The 22,204-nt window shown below is 53.3% G+C and overlaps 1 protein-coding gene across 11 annotated transcripts in view; it reads left to right on the top strand.

Moving 5' to 3' along the window:
- Positions 1–22,204, top strand: part of STX18 (syntaxin 18) — a 131,429-nt gene that overhangs the window by 96,782 nt on the left and 12,443 nt on the right. For all 11 annotated transcript variants that reach the window (XM_045056595.1, XM_045056594.1, XM_003985508.6 and 8 more), the window contains 3 exons: positions 2,324–2,439; positions 12,016–12,104; positions 21,322–21,380. In XM_045056595.1, coding sequence (XP_044912530.1) covers positions 2,324–2,439; positions 12,016–12,104; positions 21,322–21,380 — 264 coding nt within the window. The remainder of the gene's footprint in view (positions 1–2,323; positions 2,440–12,015; positions 12,105–21,321; positions 21,381–22,204) is intronic.

Genomic DNA, 22,204 nt, shown 5'->3' with positions numbered 1-22,204 from the left:
ATTTGTGATGCTTAGAACAGCCGACAGATTTTCCAAAGGTGGCTGCATCCAAACATATCGCATCCCACATGGTCTTCCTAAAATCGACTTCGCCACTGCTCCATTGAGAGGGAGATGTGAGGTCCGTGTCCCTCTCCTTGAGCCCGAGTGGACCATTGTCACTGCCTGGGCCGTGGTGTAGGACAGAAATGACGGTGTGACTCCTGCGGCTATTATAAAAGGCACTGCTGCTTCTGCCATTGGCTCAGACGCTCCTTGCGCTGGGGAGACAACGTGGCCCCTGACAGGGAGACGCGGCTCTGGGCCGGCACCCACCTGCAGGGGAGCCTTGTGAGGGAGCCTCGTCCCGATGAACCCGCCAGCCTCTGGCAAGCCTTTGGGTGACGCAGACCCAGCTGCCGTCGGGCTGCGCCCCGTGAAGGACCGGGACTGGGAACCGCCCCGCCGAGCCACTCCCACATTTGTGGCCCCAGGCAAGCTGATGGAGGGTACCGATTATTGCTGTTTCAAGGCACTGAGCTTTAGGGTGATTTGTTTCCCAGCCGTGGTAGCTGGATGTTTAGGACGGTTGATACTACTGCTATTTTTGAGAATTCTTTTATGAATGTTGTAGCGGAGCAGTTCCTAAACAGCTTTTCTCAGAACCCTTGTCTTTTCCCAAAACTCCGTGAAAATGGTCTCTGCAGCCAGGTTTTTTGGAAGAGACGTCCTTTTGGGAAATTCACAATATATATTAGGATATTAAAGACTGAAAATGTGTAGAGTAAAATACCCATCCAGTAAAATACCCACCCAGCTTCCTCAAATTCGCTTGACCACAAGTCCTTCTCATGGGTCCTGATGGGTAGGATCCTCTTGATGGACTTGTTAGGAGCGTGGCCTTGGAGGCACGTTCCCTGAGGTCACGTTCGGGCCCAGCCATTTACTGACCGTGTGACCTGGGAGAGTTCCCTAACTTCCATATACCTCGGTTTCCTCTTCTGTAAAAAGGTCATTAATACCATTACCTACCTCATAGGGACGTATGGCATTCAGTAAGTGTGTCCACACAGCATACTTAGAAAAATGCCCCGTACATAATAAGCCCTCAGTAAATGTTAGCTGGCATTGGCAAGATCATCCTTACACGTATTTATGTTGTTCTTTTTATTTATATGCTTTCTGGCTGGTCATACAGAACTCATCATAGATCATTCTGGCAGTCCGCCTGTCATTGCCGTAGTGCTGTGTGGATTCCAGTGAAGCTATTACAAGGCTTGTTTCATAATCAAGTTTTTTCTCTTACTAGCTAATTACTGACGTTGTAAGGTATCCATTCAGGCAACCTGTATTTCCTTTTTTTTTTTTTAATGTTTATTTTTGAGCGAGGGTGTGCAATTGAGGAAGGGGCAGAAGAGAGGGGGACAGAGGATCCAAAGCAGGCTGCACGCTGACAGTGAGCCTGGTGTGGGGCTCGAACCAACGAACCACAAGGTCATGACCTGAGCCAAAGTTGGATGCTCAACCACCTAAGCCACTCAGGCGCCCACAAGCTGTATTTCTTAAACACTGAATCCCAGGTACTCATCTGGGACCTTGGGCTGTGAAGCAACCACGGCTTACGGCCCAGACCCCTGCTCCGAGAGCACACACCCCTGGGGAGTGGGGTAGGCAGTAAACAAGTGAACTGGGCCATTCCAGACCGGTGGCCACTGTGAAGACAAGGGCTGTGGCACAGGGGGACGTGGGGGAGCCTGTCTGAGATCACAGGGTCGGAGAAGGCCTCTCTGGGTGAGTGCGATGAAGCCTGGCCCCCAGGTGAGGCCGTGCGGCCACAGGAGGAGACCTGGGGCGGCTGCCACGTGCAGAGGCCATGGCTCCTGAGACCAGTCGCTTCCATCCGGTGGATATTTAAAGACTTGTGCTTTTATAGTTAACTCTTCTAAGAATTACTTACACATACTACATAACGTGTGTGCCCGTGTGTACATGTGTATGTATTTAGCCACACTTTTGCATTGGTGGGAAACAGCCAGCTCCTGGATTGAACAGTCAGGTTTTGCCACGCAGCTGTTGGGTGTGGTGTCAGTCTGTGGGGCAGGATTGTGTGTTCTTTCCTTCGTTGACTGCACTCGCCCCCCCCACCCCCACCCCGTGCAGGCAGTGACGCTGGCACCTTGTAGTGAGTGTCCCACGGGAGGTGCATTGGGATGGCCGCTGGTTAGCAACTCTGCTCTCTGGCGGAGAGCACAGAACCAGTGTGTGGGGGTCACGTGTGACTGCGCGTGTTGTCAGGACAGAATCTTGTAGAAGCAACTTATGTGATTGCTAATTATTTATTTAGATCTAAGCTGGAACCGGAACCAAGGACAAAGACCAGGGAATCCGTGTCTTCTGAGAAAGTTTCACGGGATCCTTCGCAAGACTCTGAAGAAAAATCTGTCACTGAAGAATATCCAGGTATGCATCAAAATCTTCCTTATGACACGTTGGCACAAATACAAAGCAGACAAAGAAGGAACACAGTCCTAGACAGCTTGTGGTGTTTGTATTTTCATAAAGCAAGGGAAACACAGAAGGGCCAGCTCTTTTCTGTCCCGGTTGGAGCTAGTGACTATTGGGCCGGCACAGGGGGTTGCTGCAATCACCTGGGAGCTGGCGGGGTCCGGGGAAGGGGCGTGAGTTGTGGTGCACCACGAGGGTGGGGACTGGAGACTGAGAACCAGGAAGAAAAGAAGAGCTCTCTGCCCAAGGAATAGTGCCTGCCAGTCTCAGGGGCCCCGGCACCCACGTGCTGCGCCGTCCCCGTGATCTCGGCATACTGTTAGCGGTGACCCTGCCTGGCCGCCGTGTGTGGACAGCGTGTGCCTGGTTTGCTGTATCTCAGGTGTGGCGGCCGTGGAATTTTGCTTTGCGTGAATCCCGGGATGCTGGTGATCCAGGGGCCGAGAGTCAGTCCCCTCTTCCGTATTGTCACAGTGGCTCTCATTTACCGCACGTCTCCCAGATGCCAGGCACTGCCCTGAATCTTTACGGACATCACCGCCACCCTTAGAGCAGGCCTCTGGAATGCGTTTCATGAGCCTGTTTCTCAGATGAGCCTTCTGAAAGGCTCCGAGAGGCTGGGAAACTGAAAAGCTCATAAATGGTGCACCCACCCAGGATGCCTCCCCATCTGATTTATTCCCTGCTTTTTACAAGAGAGGGGATTCAGAATGCAGCGTAGGAATGAGTGCCTGAAAGATGCCCAGAGGCCCTTTCTGTGGTTGGGAACCGGGTCGGGGGGCAGGGAGACTGGTGTCTCGACAGCCCCTTCACTGTGCTGGGTTCCTGCTGGGGCATCAACAGGTCGAGTCTCCTTGGGTCTTTGAGGTGGTGCTGTCGTCATGTATGTGTGAGGAAACCGAGAAACCAAGGAAGGGGCAGCACCTGAGTCACTCTTTGTAGAGCCCGAGCCCGTCCTCTCTGGTGGCTGCCTTGACCCCGTGGGCCAGAGGCTTTGCACACCTCCGTGTCCACTGGTCCCTAACGAGGGAGAGCCCCGACATCACGCGTGAACTCACGGGGCCTGCCCTTCCTAAGGCAATACACAGGGATACCGTGTTTGCATTTACTCAAACCAGACACAGCATACTCGTTTAATCACTCATTCATTCAAGAAGTATTGTTGGGGCTGGCGAGAGTGGGGAGAAGCCAGTGCAGATTCTTGGGGCCCAGCTGAGGGTAGATCTCACGTGAAGAGATGCAGCCAGTCTGCCCTCGCGGAGCCGGGTAACAGGAGAGATTGGGCCTGTCAGAGAGGTCAGAGACCTTGGTATTTCAGTAAAGACCCAAAGGCAGTGAGGAGCGAGCCCCGTGTCTCCTGGGGGGAGAGTGTCACAGGCAGAGGACATTGGAAGTGCAGAGGCCCCGAGACGGGGGCCTGCCTCATGGGGGGGGAGCAGCCTGGAGGCTGGAGAGCAAGGGAGAGGGCAAGGGGGCCACCCAGCCGGGAAATACACGGGCACCAAAGTCACAGAGTCGAGGGCTGTGTTACTTTTTTTTTCTTAATTTTTTTTTTAATGTTTGTTTATTTTTGAGAGAGAGACAGCGTGAGCAGGGGAGGCGCAGAGAGGGAGGGAGAAATGAAATCGAAAGCAGTCTCCAGGCTCTGGGCTGTCAGCACAGAGCCTGACGTGGGGCTCGAACTCACAAACCGTGAGATCACGACCTGAGCCGACGTCGGACACTCAACTGCCTGGGCCACCCAAGTGCCCTGGGGACTGTGGGTTTGACTCTGAAGGAGGTGGGAAGCTGTGGGGAGGTTTGCACAGAGCACTGTCAAACCCGGTTTGAGCAGGGCCCCTGTGGTTGCTCTGTTGAAGAGAAATAGTGACGTTAAGAGCCTGCCGCAGTCACCCGGAACAAGGTACTGGTGAGCACACGCACATGGTGGCAGGGGAGTGGGGGGACGTGGTGGAGTTCTGGGTTCGTTCTGAAAGTAGAGCCACAGAAATCGCTTCCTGTACGTAGACGTGAGAGGCAGGAGGGGTGGAGGAAGGCTGTGGCGGCTTTGACGAGGGAGAGGTTTGCTGTCCTTCCCTGAGATGCAGAGATGGGTTTGATCAGGAGCTCAGTGTGGGGCTCGTTGACTTTGAGACGCTTGGCAGAGAGGTTGGTCGGGAGTTGGGTTTTTGAGTCTAGAGGTCAGGGGACAGGTCTGTAGGCAGCACCGATCCCCTGAGACAGGCTGGGGTCCCCCCAGAAGGAGGATGGGTAAAGGGAAGATGAAGGACCGAGGCCTCCCAGCACCTCCCGTCTTCCCTGCTGTATCCTTCTCCCCGGCACGTACCGCTAGCCTTCTGCGTGTTGCAGTCATTTATATTCTTCAGGACCTGTCTCTCCTGCTAAAACGTAGCTCCCACGAGGACAGGAATGTCTGTGTTCTGTTCAGTTCTCTCACTGGCACCCAGAACAGTGCCTGACACCGAGGAAGTCGGCGAGTCTTCGTTGAAGAAAGCGGAGGAAGACGGGGAGGGAGGGAGGTGATCTGAAAGGCTGATTGCCTTTAGTTGCCGTGGAAGTGTTTCCTCATGTAAAAGGAACTAATGCCTCTGGGCAATAGAAAGTAAACGGTCAGAGTAAAAGAACACTCCCTCACAGTTTATATTTTTATTGTAAAGTCAGCATTTGTTGTTTTATAATCACAAGTTATCACGAGTTATTAGCCCACCATATATTAAAATGGGAAAACTCTCCAGTTTAGCTTCTGACCCCTGCTTAGGACCCAGAATGGTTTGAAGACTGTCTCTTCTGGGGCATCGTGATCCCAGCTCCAACACCTACTGGCACTTCTGAGCACCAGCTCCCCCATTTAAAAAAATAATTTTTTTGAGAGACAGAGAGACAGGGCGTGAGTGGGGGAGGGGCAGAGAGAGAGGGAGACACAGAATCCGGAGCAGGTTCCAGGCTCCGAGCTCTCAGCACAGAGCCCGACGCGGGGCTCAAACCCACGAACTGTGAGATCGTGACCCGAACTGAAGTAGGACCCCTAACCGATTGAGCCACCCAGGCGCCCCACCAGTTCCCCCATCTTTAAAATGGGAGTGATGATACCTACCTTTCAGGGGTACAGGGGGAGGGTGTGAGGTTGTCATTGGTGCTGCCTTTGCTTACTGCTCTCCTTGTGTGTTGAGACACTCCCCCACTCCCGTCTTGGTCCTGGGATGTCTTTCTGAGCTGCTCTACGGCCAGTCCTCTCCTGCCTTTTCCCCTTCAGCCTGGCACCTGCCTGCTTCTGCTGGCTCAGCCTCACTGTCCCTTCAACTCCACAGGCCACCCTTTCCTTCAAGGTCATTTGGTGATGCTTGTTATGCAGGCCTCTCTTCCTTGGTTACATGGAATCCCAAGGAATAATAATATCTGAACTGGCTCTTATTAAAAATGTGCACAATGTACTGTATGTATAAATCCCTGCGTATATAACAGATTTCTAAATACTTCGTATTGTTTTTTGCCAAAAGAAAGCTATTACCATACTGTAGCCCACCTTTATCTAGTTCCTGTTTGCAGGGGAAGAAAAAAAAACATGGCCTGCAGCATGGTGTCATGGAAGGGCTTACAGACTAGGCTGGTTTCACAGCCTGGCCTCTGTCCTGGGCTATGACCTGGACAATTTATTTAAACTCTGAGTCTGCACTTTCTTGTGGTACGGTGTAGCCGTGGTTTGTTGTGAGCATTATGTGAGCTAGCTTACCAAACCGCGCATTTTACATTAGCGTGTGGATCCATCGCTCAACACCAAGGACTGGGCCGTATCCTTCTTCAGATTTAGCACTGGGTGGCAATTAGGTTGGCTCAGATACCAAATGAAATTAAAATGTAGATTAGGAAGGAAGTTTTTTCTATTCACCAGCTACCTAATCTCGTATACAGAAAATTTTAAGGCATCTACCAAAATAAAGTAGTAAATTGGTTTGTCCAGGTTGCAGGATACAAAATCAATACACAAAAACCAGTTTAATTTTTATATATTCTCAGTGAACAATCTGAAAATGAAATTTAAGAGGCAACAATTCCCTTATAGCATCAAAAGGAATAAAGTACTTAGGGAGTAAATTCAACCACAGTGTAAAACTTCTACTTTGAAAATTATAAAACATTGTTGAAAGAAATTAAAGATGACCCAAATAAATGGAAAAACTTCCCAAGATCGTGTCAATATACCCCAAATTGATCTACACTTTTAGTGCATTCTTCATCAGAGTGCCAGCTGGCTTCTCTGTAGAAATTAACAGGTCGATTCTGAAATCCATGAGGGATGTACGAGGAACTCAAGATAGCCAGAACAGCCTTGAAAAAGAACACATAAGAGGACTCACACTTCCCAACTTCAGAACTCACAACAGAGCAGCAGTAACACAGGGTACGTATAGGATAGGTGTACAGCGCAGCGGGATTGAACTGAGAGTCCAGAACTAAAACCGTGTATGTGCGGCCAGCCGATTTCCGACAGGCGGGCCAAGACGCCTCACTGGGGTGGGAGCAGTCCCTTCAGGTGGTGCCGGGAGGAGGGGACAACCGCACGCACAAGGGCGGCTCCACACTTAACCTCACCTTATACAAAAGTTAACTCAAAACAGACCAAAAACCTAAACGGACCTGGGACCTAAAAGCTCTGTGGGCCGAATCTTCCCGACCTCAGATCTGACCAAGGATTACTAAGGACAGGACACCCACAGCACAAGTGGCAACAGGAAAAGCTGAACAAATGGGCTCTCGTCAAAGTGAAACCCTTCTCTGCTGCTTCGACGGGCAGTAAAGCTAGAAAGTGAAAAGACCGCCCATAGAGTCGGAGCAGGTGTGTGTGGATCCCACACCTGATAAAGGGTCTGCGTCCAGAGTGTACAAAGGATGCTTTAGACCCAACAACAAGATGATAAATTAAAAGCGGGCAGAGGATCTGAACAGAAATTTCTCCAAGGAAGACATACAGGTGGCCAATGCACATGAAAAGATGCACATCGTTGGTCCTCAGGGAAATGGACATCAAAACCACAACGAGATGCCATCTCACACCCACCAGGACGACTACGCAGATACAGGCACACCTCAGAGTCGCCGTGGATTCGGTTCCAGACCACCACACGGAAGGGAGTCAGAGGAAACTGTTGGCTTCCCAGTGCATATGAAAGTCATGCGTACACTTTGTGGGGTCTGTTCTGTGTGCAGCAGCATACGCGTAAAAGGACGGTGTGCATGCCTTCATCAAAAAATACTGCCAAAAAAATAAAAAATAAAATACTGCTAAAAAAAATGCTGTCACGTGAGCTTTCAGTGAGTCATAGTCACTGATCACAGATCACCCTAACAGGTGCAGCAATCATGAAACGGTTTGAGATACTGTGAGAATTACCAAAATGCGACACAGAGACACGAAGTAAACAAATGCTGTTGGAAAAATGGTGCCAACACGCTGGCTTGACGCGGGGTTGCCGCGCACCTTGCATTTGGAAAACCAGCGCAGTGCACGAAAGTGAAGTCCGAGTCCAAGGTGAAGTCCAAGGTATGCCTGTGATAACGAGCGTGGACAAGGATGTGGCGAAATCAGAGCCTTCGTTCGGGTGGAAGCTCTCCAGGCAGAGGATCCAGCCAGTGGAAAGGTCGAGGGGGAAAGGGGGCCCGGCACATGGAAGCACACGCACACACCCACGGTGGGGAGGCACAGGAGGAGACAAGATGGAGGCAGAAGCCACGTGGACAGGCCGTCCGGGCCGCAGTGAAGGTTTCCCTCTGATTCTGTGTCTGGACGTGTTCAAGCTGAGGATGGCAGGTCCGGCACGCGGTCCAAGCCTCTCTGCTGCATGGAGTGGGACGGAGTGAGGGAGAGGTGGCCGCTGTGGGCCTGTCCGGACAGATTGCGATGTGGGCGCTGGGTGACAGGTGCATGTCAGGGCAGTGGTGGAGACGAGGTGGTGGGCGGGAGGAATGCTCCAATTCCAGCTGTAGTTTGCAGCTGCAGACGAGTGAGTAGGTGGGATGGGACATGTGAGGGACAGAGCACCAAGGCTGGGGGCTTGAGCAGCAGGGTGGGGGGACTGCAGGGAGGAGAGAGGGAGGAAGAGGAGCCTGACAGCAAGACTGGGAAGAGCGGGGGGTGGGGGTGGGAGGCTGGGGGAGAGGGCGACACCAGGATTCTCGTCTACGCATGCTAGGTCTGAGCCAGCTGGTGGATTTTCAGGTGGAAACAGCCCGTTGTGGGAGTGAGCCTAGAACTCGGGGAGAGCCTCAGGCCTGGAGACGCTTGGGAGTCATGGGGAGGGGTCACGTGGAGCCCCAGGCTTGCATCCCCTCCACCCCACCCCGAGAGCCCGTGGGGAAGGGGACAAGCCGTGCCCACCTCGGTGCGGCCCTGTTGTCTGGAGGCCCGTGACGTTTCATCTCCATCCCGACCTTGATGCTGGGGGGGTCATTCTTGTTCCCCCAACTGTCCCCCACTTAGGGCCCACACATCTGCCCATGGACGTCATACTAAGTGGATCTACAGGTAGAAGAAGGGCTTTTTAGGTTCGGGCTACAGGGAATCTTTTTGTCTCATCTTTTCGGTGTTTCATTTCTCCTCTGAAACATGAGCTGTATTCTTAATAATACTTTAGTGTAGGACTAGGCGGTGTAGTTCTAGGCAGAGGGTGCCTTCTTGCTTGCCACACTCCCGACTTTTAAAAAGCCACTAGCTTTGTGACTTTTTATTTAGTCTGGAGTATCGGGGACCTCTGTGGTCAGGCAGACCTTCGGTCCACGTCTGAGGTTCAGGCCTCTTCCATATTCTTACTGTGCCAGGATGAGACTTTGACAAATTACCGTTTGTAATTTGTTTGCTCACGTCGGTTCCCCCTGGTGCTAAGATGGGTGTGGCTGTTTGTGAATACTGCCTGCACTTCTCAAATGAGCTCTGGTTCCTGCCTTCAGGGAACTCACAGTTGATTGACGGGAGTGACCAGCTTCCAGGCCCTGAGAAAGTGACGCGTGCCCTGAGAGAGGGCACAGGTGGGAAGAACAGGGTCCACTCAGAGGGGACTTCAGGAGGCAGTGTCCTGAGAAACGAGTCTGGACCGAAAATGGAAGCTTTATCCTAGGCAGAGGGAACGGCACGCGAAATACTCCGAGGCCAGAAAGCGTGGAACCGTGTGGGACGCGGTTAGTGCAGCGCGTGCAAAGGGGAGGGTTCTGTGGGGACTGAGGCTGGGCCGTGTCGAGGGCCTGTTGGGCCGAGAGCTTGCACGCGAGTCTTGGGGCCGGGCCACTGGAGGTCTGCATCGAGGACGGCGTGAAGAGCACCGTGCTTCAGGCCAGTTTTTATGACAGCAGGTCAGGGTGGCCCCCAGTGGCTGTCCGTGTGAGCATGGTGTAGAGCGTGCGTCCTCTTAGCAAATTCTGTGTCCCAGCTCAGAGCTCCTGATGTGAATGGACGTTTCTCATCTTGGTGCTCTTCTCCGGAAGCAACATCAGAGGAGAAGCTTGACTCGGCTCCCATAACGAGGTCGAGCGGGAAACACGGGGCCCTTGGGGTGGGGGTGGGGTGAGTGAAATGTGCAGAGGTTCCTGCCTGAAGATGGCCTCTCAGAAAAACACCCGCCAGTTTCTAAAGGTGCTTTCAGCCTACGTTTTATGTATAAATTCTCCACGTTTATTATACTTACGTGTATATTTAGTATATATACATCATATATAAATTTTATAAATACAGTTCTGGCAAAAACAGCCATTTTTTTTTTTTTTAAACCTGCACAATGTTCTGGATACCTGGAGGCTTTTTGTGATGATGTATCTGGAATAATAATACCTAAATTGGTGCTATCACACATTCTTTTCCCGTATCATAGTCTCAAAACCAACACTCTGGACTTTCGCGCATCTCACGGGGCCGAGACCAGCTATGGGAAAGTTACTGAGGTTGAGGGAGGAAAGAAAAAGAAGCCGTACCCGGAGGCCTGCTCACGAGCCTAGGGGCACCGCTGAGACACCAGACACAGTCATCTTTAGAAAGAGAGACCCCACAGGGTGCCTGGGTGGCTCAGTCAGTTCAGCATTCGACTCTTGGTTGCTGCTCAGGTCATGATACCACGGTTCATGAGATTGAGCCCCATGTCAGGCTCTGCATGGACAGCGTGGATGGAGCCTGCTTGGGATTCTCTCTCTCCCTCTCTTTGCCCCTCCTCTGCTAGCTCTCTCATAAAATAAGTAAATTAACTTAAAAAAAAAAAAAAGACCCCATTACAGTCTCCATCAAGGATGGGTCACTTCCGTCCACTGCCCTGTTCCCACTGCACACCCCTTTTGACCTCGCGGGCCTCTCTAACGTGCTGCTGCAGCCCTTCCTAGGAGCCCGAGCCATTGGTGCACTTCATCAAGCATCCATCACGCATTTGTGATTGCAGTTAAAAAGTTCTCTAAAAGGTCCAGTCAACAACAGTTGATGCGCGGGCATCCGTCCCGGGGTACACCCGGAGCCTCCAAGTACGGACTGGCACACGGAGCAATTGTACCACGGAGAGATCCAGATGAGCGAAGGGTTATCCGTGGGGTGACGGGACATGAAGAACCATGTATCCTTGCAGTGGAATATCCTGCAGCATATTTCAAGAGAATGAGGCAGATCTATGTGACGGATTCGGGATAATCTCCCAAATACAGTGAAGTCCTACACGGCAAGTTTTATAAGCCACTGTGTACACACACTGGATTGAAGTGGGGGTGGTGGTGCAGAGAATTACATAGGTGTTTGTATGCGAACACACTGGGTAAGGTCTGTGAGGCCACACCAAATGCTAACAGTGGTTCCTTCTGGGGGAGGAATAGGATTAGGGAGTGGTAGGTCCTGGCTTGGCGTTTTTGTTTTTTGTTTTGTTTTTTTTAATTTTTTAACATTTATTTATTTTTGAGACAGAGAGAGACAGAGCATGAACGGGGGGAGGGTCAGAGAGAGGGAGACACAGAATCTGAAGCAGGCTCCAGGCTCTGAGCTGTCAGCACAGAGCCTGACGAGGGGCTCGCACACACAGACCCTGAGATCGTGACCTGAGCCAAAGTAGGAGGCTTGACTGACTGAACCACCCAGGCGCCCCTGTCCTGGCGTTTTTTTTTTTAGTGAAAATACCCTTATATTGCAGTGTTTAAACAGTAGAGGGAGGGCATGCATGAGCTTGTGTTTTGTGGTAAAACACACTTGAAGACTGGCCTTTTGGTTTGCAGCCATTGCTGAAGTCACTGTGGCACTGAGACTGTGCAGGGGGTGCCTTTTGCCCACGCACACACGCGTGGGCACACGCACATGCACATAATGCACGCACAAGCTTAAACACTGTAGAAGGGTCATGGAACAGCGCCTGAGTATGAGCCAGCAGATGACCGAGTGTGGACAAGCTGTAAGGGCTCATGTTTGCAGTGTGCCTGCATCCCAAGCCAGCATCAGCACCGTCTAAAAGGAAGTATTTTGCCTTCTGTTTCTCTTTTCTTTCTTTTCTTCTTCCTCTTCTTCTTTTTTTGTTTCTTTAACAGAAAAGGTTCCGGCTGAATCCCAACCCGAATTGGGCACGTGGGGAGACGGCAAAGGTGAAGACGAATTATCCCCAGAAGAAATACAGATGGTAAGGCTGCTCTCTGCCCAGTCGGGTGTTGTTAACTAGTGTTGGTAAGACTGTTTCCCCAAGTAGGAGATCATCCTAAACGCCTTTGCCCTGATCGTTATAGCGAGTTTTCAAAATTATAAACACATATTGTGGATACAACTTTTCCACCTGATTTCCTAGTTCTTCATATGCTTTTCATAAGTTTTAAATTTGCCGTAGCATAATTAAAGAAGAAATTGCCTTGGAATGATTGTACTAATATTAGATTCCTTTTCAGCTGCAGTAAAATAGTCCTCCAGACTAAATGGGTCTTTTATAATTACCGCTGTGCTGCTTTTTAATTGTTTGAACTGCCGACGCTATGCTGACACGGAGAAAGCAGAAGTAATGCCTGAAAAATGTAGTCACACCTTGACTGCTAAGGTCCAGTTGCCAATTGTAGGTTGTCCGCTCTGGGTGAGTTTCAAAAGGAAACTGACGGGCTTGGCAGGAGCCCCTGCCAGCTCCTTGAGAGCAGTGTCTGCCCACAGTGCGTCTGGACGTTGGCGTGACGGAGCCCAAGGGAATACGCCGTCTGTGGTTGGGAGCAGACGTTTCCTAGCGCTGCCCTGGCGGAAGGCTGTCCTCGGCCTGAAGAGCGGGGAAGCTGGTTCCCACGCGGCGTGCTTTCAGTGGCTGTCCCTGACAAATGACAGCAACTCACTTCACACCGTGGTTGACAGTGGACAGAACTTTTCCAGGGCTCGTTTTCTCCCTGGTCCTGTTCACGATCGTGTTCAGAGGTGGTGGGGCATCACCGTCTCCTTTTAACTTTGGCAGAATCAGTAGAGTGTCTGGCCCAAGGTCCCCCGGTTGTTAATAAGCGGTAGAGCTTATGACTGATCGGTTCACACATTTCTAACCCAAGTCGCCTGTGGAAGAAGAGAAGTAGAGCTCTGAGCCGAAGCCCTGTCACGTCAGAACAGGGTCCGGGCGCGTCCCAGCCTCGAGCCTCTCCGACTGAGGCACTCGTGTTGCCAGCCTCTTCCTCTTCACTGCTGTCTTCGTGTCTTGCAGGTCCCAAGTGTTACGTCCTCAGAGAGGCCTTCCCGGCCACCCAGTCTGCGGCAGCCCCCGGCCACTCTGTCCCCGTGCCCCACTTTATTCCCTCATCCCTCCCCTAGAACACAAGTGCCACGAGAGCAGGAACTTTTCCGCTTTCGTTGCCGTATTCCCAGAGCCTAGAGTGGTTTTTGAGTGGGTGAGTGCCTTTGATGAGTATAAACTACAGGCAGGATCACCAGTAAGAACTCTGAGATATGCAAGCTTTAAGTTATTACTGTTATTATGTACACTTATGAATGCTCCCTAAATGCCAAGCCGGTATGCATGTTGTCTTACTTGATCTTCTTTATAACAGTCCAGTGAAGTAGGAATTATCCCTCTGTACACGTGAAAAAGAATAAGGCACAAAACCTCTAAAGCCCTCCACGGTCACCGAGCCAGTAGAACAGGCAAGCCGCGTCCTGTGCCCTGAGCCCGCACTTTTCCCCTGTGTCATAGTTCACGGGAGTCCCCGGTGGGATCTGGGGGCGTAAGGGAGTGTAGCCTGTGTAGGAGCCTCGGGGCAAACTGACACGGACAGGCTGGCAGAGGAGCGAGCCACGCCGGGCCCACTGAGAGACGTCACACGCACAGGTCTGCAGGCAGGGCCCCGTGAGGGTGGCCAGGTGCGCGTGCCTGTTCCCTTGAACGCTGGCTGCCGAGGGCAGAGAACTGGCTCACAACCTTCTTGCTCTCCAGACTTCCTGTTTCTTCTCCAAGCCTGACCCACTTGGTGTGGTTGCTGTTGTTTGTTGTTGTTTTTTCATTTTTATATTATTATTATTTATTTTCGAGAGAGCGCAAGTGGGGAGGGGCATAGAAAGAGGAGGAGACAGAATCCGAAGCAGGCTCCAGGCTCTGAACTGTCAGCACAGAGCCCAGTGCGGGGCTTGAACTCACGGACCGCGAGATCATGACCTGAGCTGAAGTCGGACGCTTCACCGACTGAGCCACCTGGCCACCCCAGGCCTGACCCACTTGTGGCCCCCTCACCGTTGCACTAGTGACTGAGTGAGCTGACCAGGAGGTTCTTGCATCGTAGTGCCAGGCACACGGCAGGTGCTCACAGGCTCCCTCAGCCTTTCCCCTTTGGTGTGGCAGGCAGTGAGGAGATACAGGCAGGCTCTCCCTTGCACAGGATGGATGGGACTGGGCAGGGCTCGGGCTCCTGGGTCACAGCTGCGCGTGTGCAGAGAGGACGGTGGTGTGCGTGCCACACTTACAGCAGCGTGAAAGGTCATGCAGGGGGCAGTGGCAGCTCGATGTGTATTTTATACACAGCACAGTTTCACATTTACCCCCCCCCCCCCCCCCCAGGTTGAGTGGTTTCTTGTCCGGGCTCCGAAGCACAAAACTGCAGTGATTGTACTCTTAGCCGTGACTTTCCTGGGACTTCCTTGGGGTGTCCCCTCAGAACCTGTGGTACATTGTCTGGAATAATCAGCAGGGCTATCTTTGTTCATTACAGACAAAAATAACTGTCTTAATGGACTAAAACAACTTCAAACGGCTCACCAGGCCCCTGCCATTCTCCAGATTCTCCCGGGTTCCAGAGTGCACCCTCTGACCTTGAGTAGGTGCTCACTGCTCCCCAGACTCAGATGTGGGAGCCAGAGGCCTCGAGAGTGGAGGGTGGCCGGGGAAAGGCTGCAGTGGGGATCCTAGTTAGTCAGGAGGTGATGAGGGGCTGGCCAGGGCGCGGCAGTGGAGGCAAAAAGGAGAGGTGCAGGGGACTGGACTGGACTGAGCTGAGCTGAGCTGGGCTGGGCTGGGCTGGGCTGGGCTGGGCTGGGAGGAGGAGGAGTCTGGAGCTTTCTGACTTGGGAAGACAATGCAGGCAGTCAGAAGGGAGAGGCGGCTGGGTGGGGCAGGGATGCTGAATTCCATTTGAGACCCGTGGGTATTCGAGGCACCTCTGGGACATCCAGGGCAAGTGTCTGGTGGGCAGTGGCCTTGATGCTCAGGCTGGAGACGTGAATGTGGGAGGCATCCTACTGCTGATGTCTGAAACTGTGCGTGCTGGGGAGAGAGGGGAGAGGCAGAGGACATCCATCCCCTGGGGACTCTCCACGGGGAGGCAGGAGGAGGCAGAGAAGCCAACAAGTCAAAGTAAAGGACGATTATGTCACACCCCCTTCTTATAGCCAAATGATGGCAAGTTTCTTAAAATCTCACATTTTTTTCTTCAATTTGTACAAAATAATTTTCTTAATGGAAATAATGGCTTAATATTTCCCTCAAATAATGTAACAGGACCACATCTCTTTGCTAGAGAAAAAAATATGTGTAACTCTGCTTCTTGAATGCATTTGTACGTAAGCAGAATATACTTCATAAAGGAAGTAGCTAGAATAAGTCAGCTGTTTGCCAGAGAAGTTTGCCTTTCTCCTGTTGGTCGTGGTGAGCATAGGCAGTTTGTTAACCTTGCCGATGCGCGACCTTTGGAAGCCTCCGGGCACGTGGTGGGGTGGACCAGACGAAGGCGCGTGGCAGGGGCGCCTCGTCCACTGATGCTCCGTCCCACTGAGAGATGATGAATGAGCGTGGGCTCAGGGACCTGGCAGAGTTGCTTACCAATCCTCTGTATCACTTCCTGTCTGTGTAGTTTGGGGCAAGAAAACTAGCCTTCCTGCACTTCAGTATGGCAAGAATCAGCACCCCATGGAATGGTCGGGAATGCAGTAGCGGATAGAGGGTGCCCCGCGGAGTGTGGGGCACATAGTAATGTCTGCTCGGCCGGCGGTGGCCCCCACGCTGGGACGCTGGCTCTGTCCCTGTGCACACCTGCGTTCACTGCACCTGTCCGGGATGTGGTTGGAGCTAATGCAGGTGAAGAAGAAAGGTTCACGTCATAAAGCTTTTCTGTGCATAATGACTGTTGACGCCCCATGTTCCCTCTTCTGTGTCCTCTCCTGAGTGGCGTCTAAAAGCATGTTACTGACCATTCCCAGTGATGCGGGTTATTTCAGGGTCCCAGTCTCAGTGACTAAAGCAGTCAGAACCGGCAAGAGTTCCCTCATTTGTGTTGTTTTACTGCCAGTGGGTGGGCAGAAGGCTGTAACGTTCAGAACTTCCATGGCAAGCTCTTCAGTGTTCCCTTAGCTTCTCTTGTAATTGGGAACAATAGCCAAGTGCCACATCTTACGGGCTGACTGACCCAAATCTTACTTAACAGGCTCAAGCCTGAAAATGAAGAGAAATAAATACGACACTATCGGTTTTAAATTGGAAAGTGTTGTAGCAAATTGTGGTCATAATTCATAATCACCGTTTTGGAATTTTTCCTCAGGGTAAAATAATGAATTAAGCCCTATAATATCAATTTAATTCATTATTTCACCCACAGGAGCAGTTGTTACGTGTCCCAAAATGGTTGCTGAGTGTTACGTGATTTGCACACTGAATTTCCATTTATAACTCCTGATGCAGGTATATTAACGTTTGAGTTACCATAAGCAGATGTTTTGCGGTCAGGCTGAGTGGGACCAGATTGTTTTCTGATGTTACATAGAGAAAATACCTCCTTTGTAAGCCTGCATTCAGTTTACTCGCCTCAAGTGAAACCACCTGCATTTATTGATGTATCCCTTAGGATAATTTTTAAAGCCATGCGCATGACTTCTGTTCCTAAACCTGCATGAAAGGTGTCCCTAGCCCTCGTCCCCTGTGGTAGGCCGCTGGAAGCACCAGGTGGGTGGCTGGCAGGACTCGTGATCTGGGCCCAAACTCAGCTCCTGGCAAGAACTGTTGGTAGAATCTGGGCACCACGCAGCCGAGGGCTGAGGTCCGCACCCTGGGGAGGTTTCAGGTTCGCAGGGGTAGCGGTGGGGATGGAGGGGAGGGTCACGGAGCCATGTGAACGCAGGCGTTTGGCATAGATGAGGCGCATCTGAAGAACCGGAGAGGTCCTGGGCCATGGTGGTGGGGGCAGACTGCTCTCTAGGCCCAGCCCCTGTGGGTCCCAGCCCCTGTGGGTTCCTAGTCTTTGGTCCAGTTAGCTGCTCTTGCCTCTTTGCAATGCAGACAACTTCTTGTGGCTTCATCTTGTACCCAAAGGCCTTTTGTAGGAGTGATTTTCTTTTTAAAACTATAGTAAAGAGGATTAGATTAGAAAAGGATTTCTGTAACACTGTATTCACAGTGTGGATTTGTATCCCTTAAAGCAGATAATAAACCCTCTTGGGGCCCTCTGTTTGGAAATCTGACTTCTAAATGGAATGAGGCAGTTAATACTGCCTAACACGCGTGTAACACACGACACATGCCAAGTACGGCCCTGACCGCTTGAGTGTTTATTAATGTAGCCACCCCGTGTGGTAGGGACTGCCGCTGGCCTCATTTTACAGCGAGCTCCCAGGTCCTAGGCCTTTAAATGTGGTGCCTGCCGCCATGCCTGAGCGGTCAGGGGAACTTGCTCCAGACATCCATCTGTGTTGAGCGAAAGCACTGCATTTTGGCGGGAGACCAAAGGGTATGGAGTGGAAGGAGCCACGGCAGGAGGCCCACACAGACAGGCTGGCTGCTGTCATGCCTCTCGGGCCCTGCTTGTCCACCTTCCTTGTCCTGCAGGCCTCGTGTCCCGCTTTCCAGTGCCTCACAGAACAGGGGGCCCTGTGACAGGCAGGTCGGTCTTCCCTGGGCCGGGGTGGGGGGGGTGCGAAGGGGGGGGGGGGTCCCCACCCCTGTCCTTGGTGCTGACTGTGGAGACCAGGCCTCCTTGGCTACTGCACCTTGTGAGGTCCCTGTCCCTCTGGGGGACGGATGCCACGCCAGCCAGCTGCCAGCGAGCCCCAGTGAATGCTGTGTGAGTGCCCCAGATCCCGCTCAAGTCACGGTGCCCTCTAAAATTTGAAACCAGAGAGGTGGAAGGGGCCTTCAGAATATTTCATGACTCATTTTGCGTATCTGGAATCTCAGTCCCAGGAGATTAATAATAGTTAACATTTAGTGGGGGCTTTGTATGTGCCACGCACTCTGTACACAACTTTACATGCATTATTAGCGCGTCTTTCTCTAGTAAGTACTGTCTCCGTCCCATTTTAGTGACAAAGACAGAGGCACAGAAAAGTTACCTGCCCAAGGGCATATAGCTTTGAAGGTAAAGGAGCCATCATCATCCCTCCCCACCCTCGGCATCAGGCAGGAAAGGATAAGAATCACCACGTCTGTTCACAAAGAGGCCCTGTCACGTGACAGGCCGGACAGAAGCCAGTGACTGGTCCAGGGGTCAGTCACCCCAGGAGTTCCCATTGAGGCCACAGGGGCTGGCCCGCTGAAGTCTCGGGCGTGTCCACCAACTGCCCCTGCCGGCCGGCACCTGCCGCTCCCTGCCTTCCTCTGCAGAGGAGGGGTGAGGTGTACAGGTTGGCCATCAAGACAGCATCGGAAACCACCCTGAAATGTGGCACAGGTGAATGTTGTCAGCGGCCTGGCCATTACCTGATCTGCCTGAGCCCTGCCAGACCCTGTTAAGTGGGTCCCTCGCACCTGGCTATGGGAAAAACAGGTGGTGGTTTTGAAGACACGGCTCCATTGTAACTCCCGCCCCCAAATGGGGGCCGCTTTCCGTAAAGGTCCTGGCCACGCCAAACTCTCCCCTCAGCCCTGTCACCGCTTGGTCCCTCCAGGCATTTGTTTCTTTTGCTCCGCCCCCCTTTGCTCCCCCCCCCCCCAGTGGGTACTTCTGAGGTGCCATTAAGAACCCATAGGTTGAAAGGAAATCCGAGCCAGAATCTGATCCTGCTGCTGACAGGAGTCCTTCAGAAGTAACAGCTCCCCAGAACCCCGAGAGGGGCAGTGGGTGCCTCATGCCCAGAGCTGGGGAGGGGACAGAGAGGGCTTTGTTCCGGGGGACATTCCCGCAGTAAACCACCTCAAACCCCTAGTCTTGCTTAGGAGTAGTTTAGAAAGCATAAAAGGTCTGAGGATTTAAAAGGACAGGGCCGTATTTTGTCATTAAAAAAATAAGAAAATGCCCCCTATCCCAGCCCCCCGAGAAAAACCCTGAGTAATACCTGGGAGAATTAGTGAAAGTAAATGAGCACCTACATGCTGAAGTAATTGTTTTTTTCCTTAAATTACTGGGCTCTGAAGTAACTGTTGAGTTGACAGCTAACAGGGCTGATAGTTTCAAACTCAAGAGTGAAGTTTTTATTCCCTTAAATAGCCTGATTTCATAATTAGAAGGGCCGTCCTGGTACCGTGTCGGCATCCTGCCTGTGCTTGAGGCGGCCCAGCAGAGCACCCCCCGCCGGCCCTTCTGGAAACTGTGCCGGCCCACCCATTTTCTGACCCAGTAGGCCTGGGGTGCAGTGGAGGCCCCTTTGTGTTTTGACAAGCAGGGGGACTGACAACCGGTGCCCTGCAGTGTGGTAGGCCCTGCATTGTGCTGGGGCCAGAGGAGAAAGCCCCACCCCAGGCGGGAAGATGGCCCCCCAACAGGGGCAAGAAGTGTAGCGATGGATCAAGTGCAGGGGAGTTTTATATTATAAAGGACAGGAGATGGTAGAAGGTGATTAAACCTGCCTTGGTGCGTCTGGTCACTAGGAAGGTGCCTCGGCTGGGTTTCGAGGAAACCGTCGGAGTCCCCACGCGGGGTGGGGGGTTAGTGCGCGGCGGCCTCCATCAGCTCTCAGCTAGTCTGTGCAGGGGTGAGGCAGTGGGCTGCAGGAGAAGGCTGCACCTCAGCGCTGATCTACAGGGCCACGGACAGGGCCGGCCTGGTGCGGTGTGACGTGACTGGCATCTTACATCACTCTGATGGAGGGGTGGGGGTAGATTGGAGGAGAGTGAGAGGTGATGAGGGCAGAGCACAGGCACCAGGGAGGGAATGGATGCAGCAAGGGTGCGGGTGAACTGGCAGACAGGACGGGAGGGTGCCCGCGTGGAGGGCTGGGGGGGGGGGGGGCTGGGAGGGGAGGGGGGCAGACGGAGCAGAGAGTGAGCACAGCACATGCCCTCCCTGTGAAGTCAGGGGGCGACTGGGCAGGGAGAACGTGAGTCCCTGCACGTGACCTGCCCAGCACGGTGTCTGCTGTGACTTCCCTAACCGTTGTTTTCCCTCCATTGTTGTTTCACTGAGCAAGTCTGGCTGGAGCCTCGGTTGGATCGCAGAGCCTGGGAGGCCCAGAGCTCACCTCCACCCGTCCCCCCACACAGCGCCTGGCGCAGACCGCGCCTCCGAAAACAGCTGTGGACGGGACTGCCGCTTTAGTAGATGTGAAGGAAAGAACGCGCGTGAGGCCTTCTCGGACTTCGGTTTGACGCGTTCCCACCCTCAGGCAGCTCCTAGTCAAGGGGGAGTTTGGGACATGCACAGCTTATTACCGGGCTGAAAATGGCTAACGTCCTGAGAGATCTTCACGAGGTTTCACAAGGTGCTAGGCCAAGGTTAGAAACTGGAGAAAGAAGTTCCAGCTCGGGGGCCGGGATAGGTCACGGAGAAGGTGGCGTTCGAGCTGGGGCTGTGGGACGTGGGCCCCTGCCCGGGGCTGAGTACATGCTCAGGCAGTGGAGTGGGCGTCCGAAGGCGGGGTTGCGGGTCCTGCAGTGAGGAGGAGATCTGGCCCCGCGGCACGGCGAACCCTCAGACGTGCCATCCTCTTGTGGGCTGGTGTCAAGTTGGCAGGAACGGTGGGGGCAGCAGCTGTCTGCTCCGAGTTTACGCGGCTCCGATGGGCTCCCGGGTGTCAGGGTGGCGCCCTCACCCAGACTGAGTCCTGAAGCCCGATCGCCAGCCTGAGCCCAGGAACACAGCGCTTCGGGCTGCTGGGCCTGTGTTCCTGTCACGGTGGACTGGCCAAGGCGTGGCTCTGAAATGAGACTGCCCTGCCCTCAGCTGAGCCGCTGGAGCTCAGCGCCCCACTTAAGACAGTGCCAGAGGGAGACAGAGCAGCGGGAAGGACGGCAGGCGACCCGCCCCGCCCCGCCCGCACCTTCCCAGGCGTCACGTCGGCTCACAGGCAGGGAGAAGTCCGGCCACAGGGATGTTTTCACACTGATGCCACATCCCTCCACGCCAGAAGGAGGGACTCAGTGGCCACCCTCGGAGGGCAGGTCGAAGATTTCCGAGCAGACGCCTTGCTAGACTCTTGCCTTTGACCATGTTGCTTTTGAGTATGACGTCACCCTTAGTGTGTTTGTCTCCTCACAGTTTGAACAAGAGAACCAGCGCCTAATTGGTGAGATGAACAGCCTGTTCGATGAAGTGAGGTATGTATGTGGTTCCTAGGAGCTGATGGCCTCAGCTTTTCTGGGAACTGGGAACTTTTCATTTACTTCGATGGCCAGGCATCCCCTTGTGGCCCTGGCCACGTGCACCCCCCTCAGCCATTCGGGGTCAAGGCAGCTGCCCAACTTCAGTGACTCCCCTTAACCTGCGGGCCCTTGGGAGGTCACCCCCTCTGTGCTGCCTCCAGGCTTCCAGTGACCACAAGTTGCATGGTTAGGGGCTGTTAATTTCATCGCTCCAGGTAAGGGGGCGGGCCTTGTGAGGGATGGCTGGCCAGGTGCAGCCTCCTGCATATGGCTCCGCTGGGGTCCGTCTGCCCCCTCAGCAAAGGGGTCGGCAGCATGGAAGGAGAGTGGCCGTGCCCACGTGAGCCATCGCTGGCCCGCCCTCTAGGGGAGGCACGTGGTGGGGCCTGTTTCCCCGAGAGTGTCTGGAGCATCTGGAAGGAAGGCCTGGGCTTTGGCAGGGAAATTAAACCCGCTGTGCTGTGGGCTCATCCAAAAGAAAGTGCGTCCTGACGCCGTACCCACAGCCCCCGGGGACTCTGATGGCACCTGTGCTCCTCTGCGGCCTCTGCCCTCACTCTGTGGGCCTTACGGTCCTTGCTCCGAGATTCAGTCCCCGCCCGCCTCACTTTTCCTTCCCACACCCGGAAGCACGGGAGGAGCGGCGGCCGGCTGCCCCGACACGGCTCAGCCCCTGTCGCCCCCATTTCTAGACCCGTGCCACCCCCCAGCCCACGCCCGGGGCACCCTTGCTGGCCCTGAAACAGCGAGAAGCTCAGACGTTTGGTTGCTGAACCCAG

The sequence above is a fragment of the Felis catus genome, chromosome B1, assembly GCF_018350175.1.
Source record: "Felis catus isolate Fca126 chromosome B1, F.catus_Fca126_mat1.0, whole genome shotgun sequence".
NCBI lineage: Eukaryota > Metazoa > Chordata > Mammalia > Carnivora > Felidae > Felis > Felis catus.
Note: the sequence above shows the minus strand (reverse complement) of the source record. Positions and strands in the feature narration are given on the sequence as shown.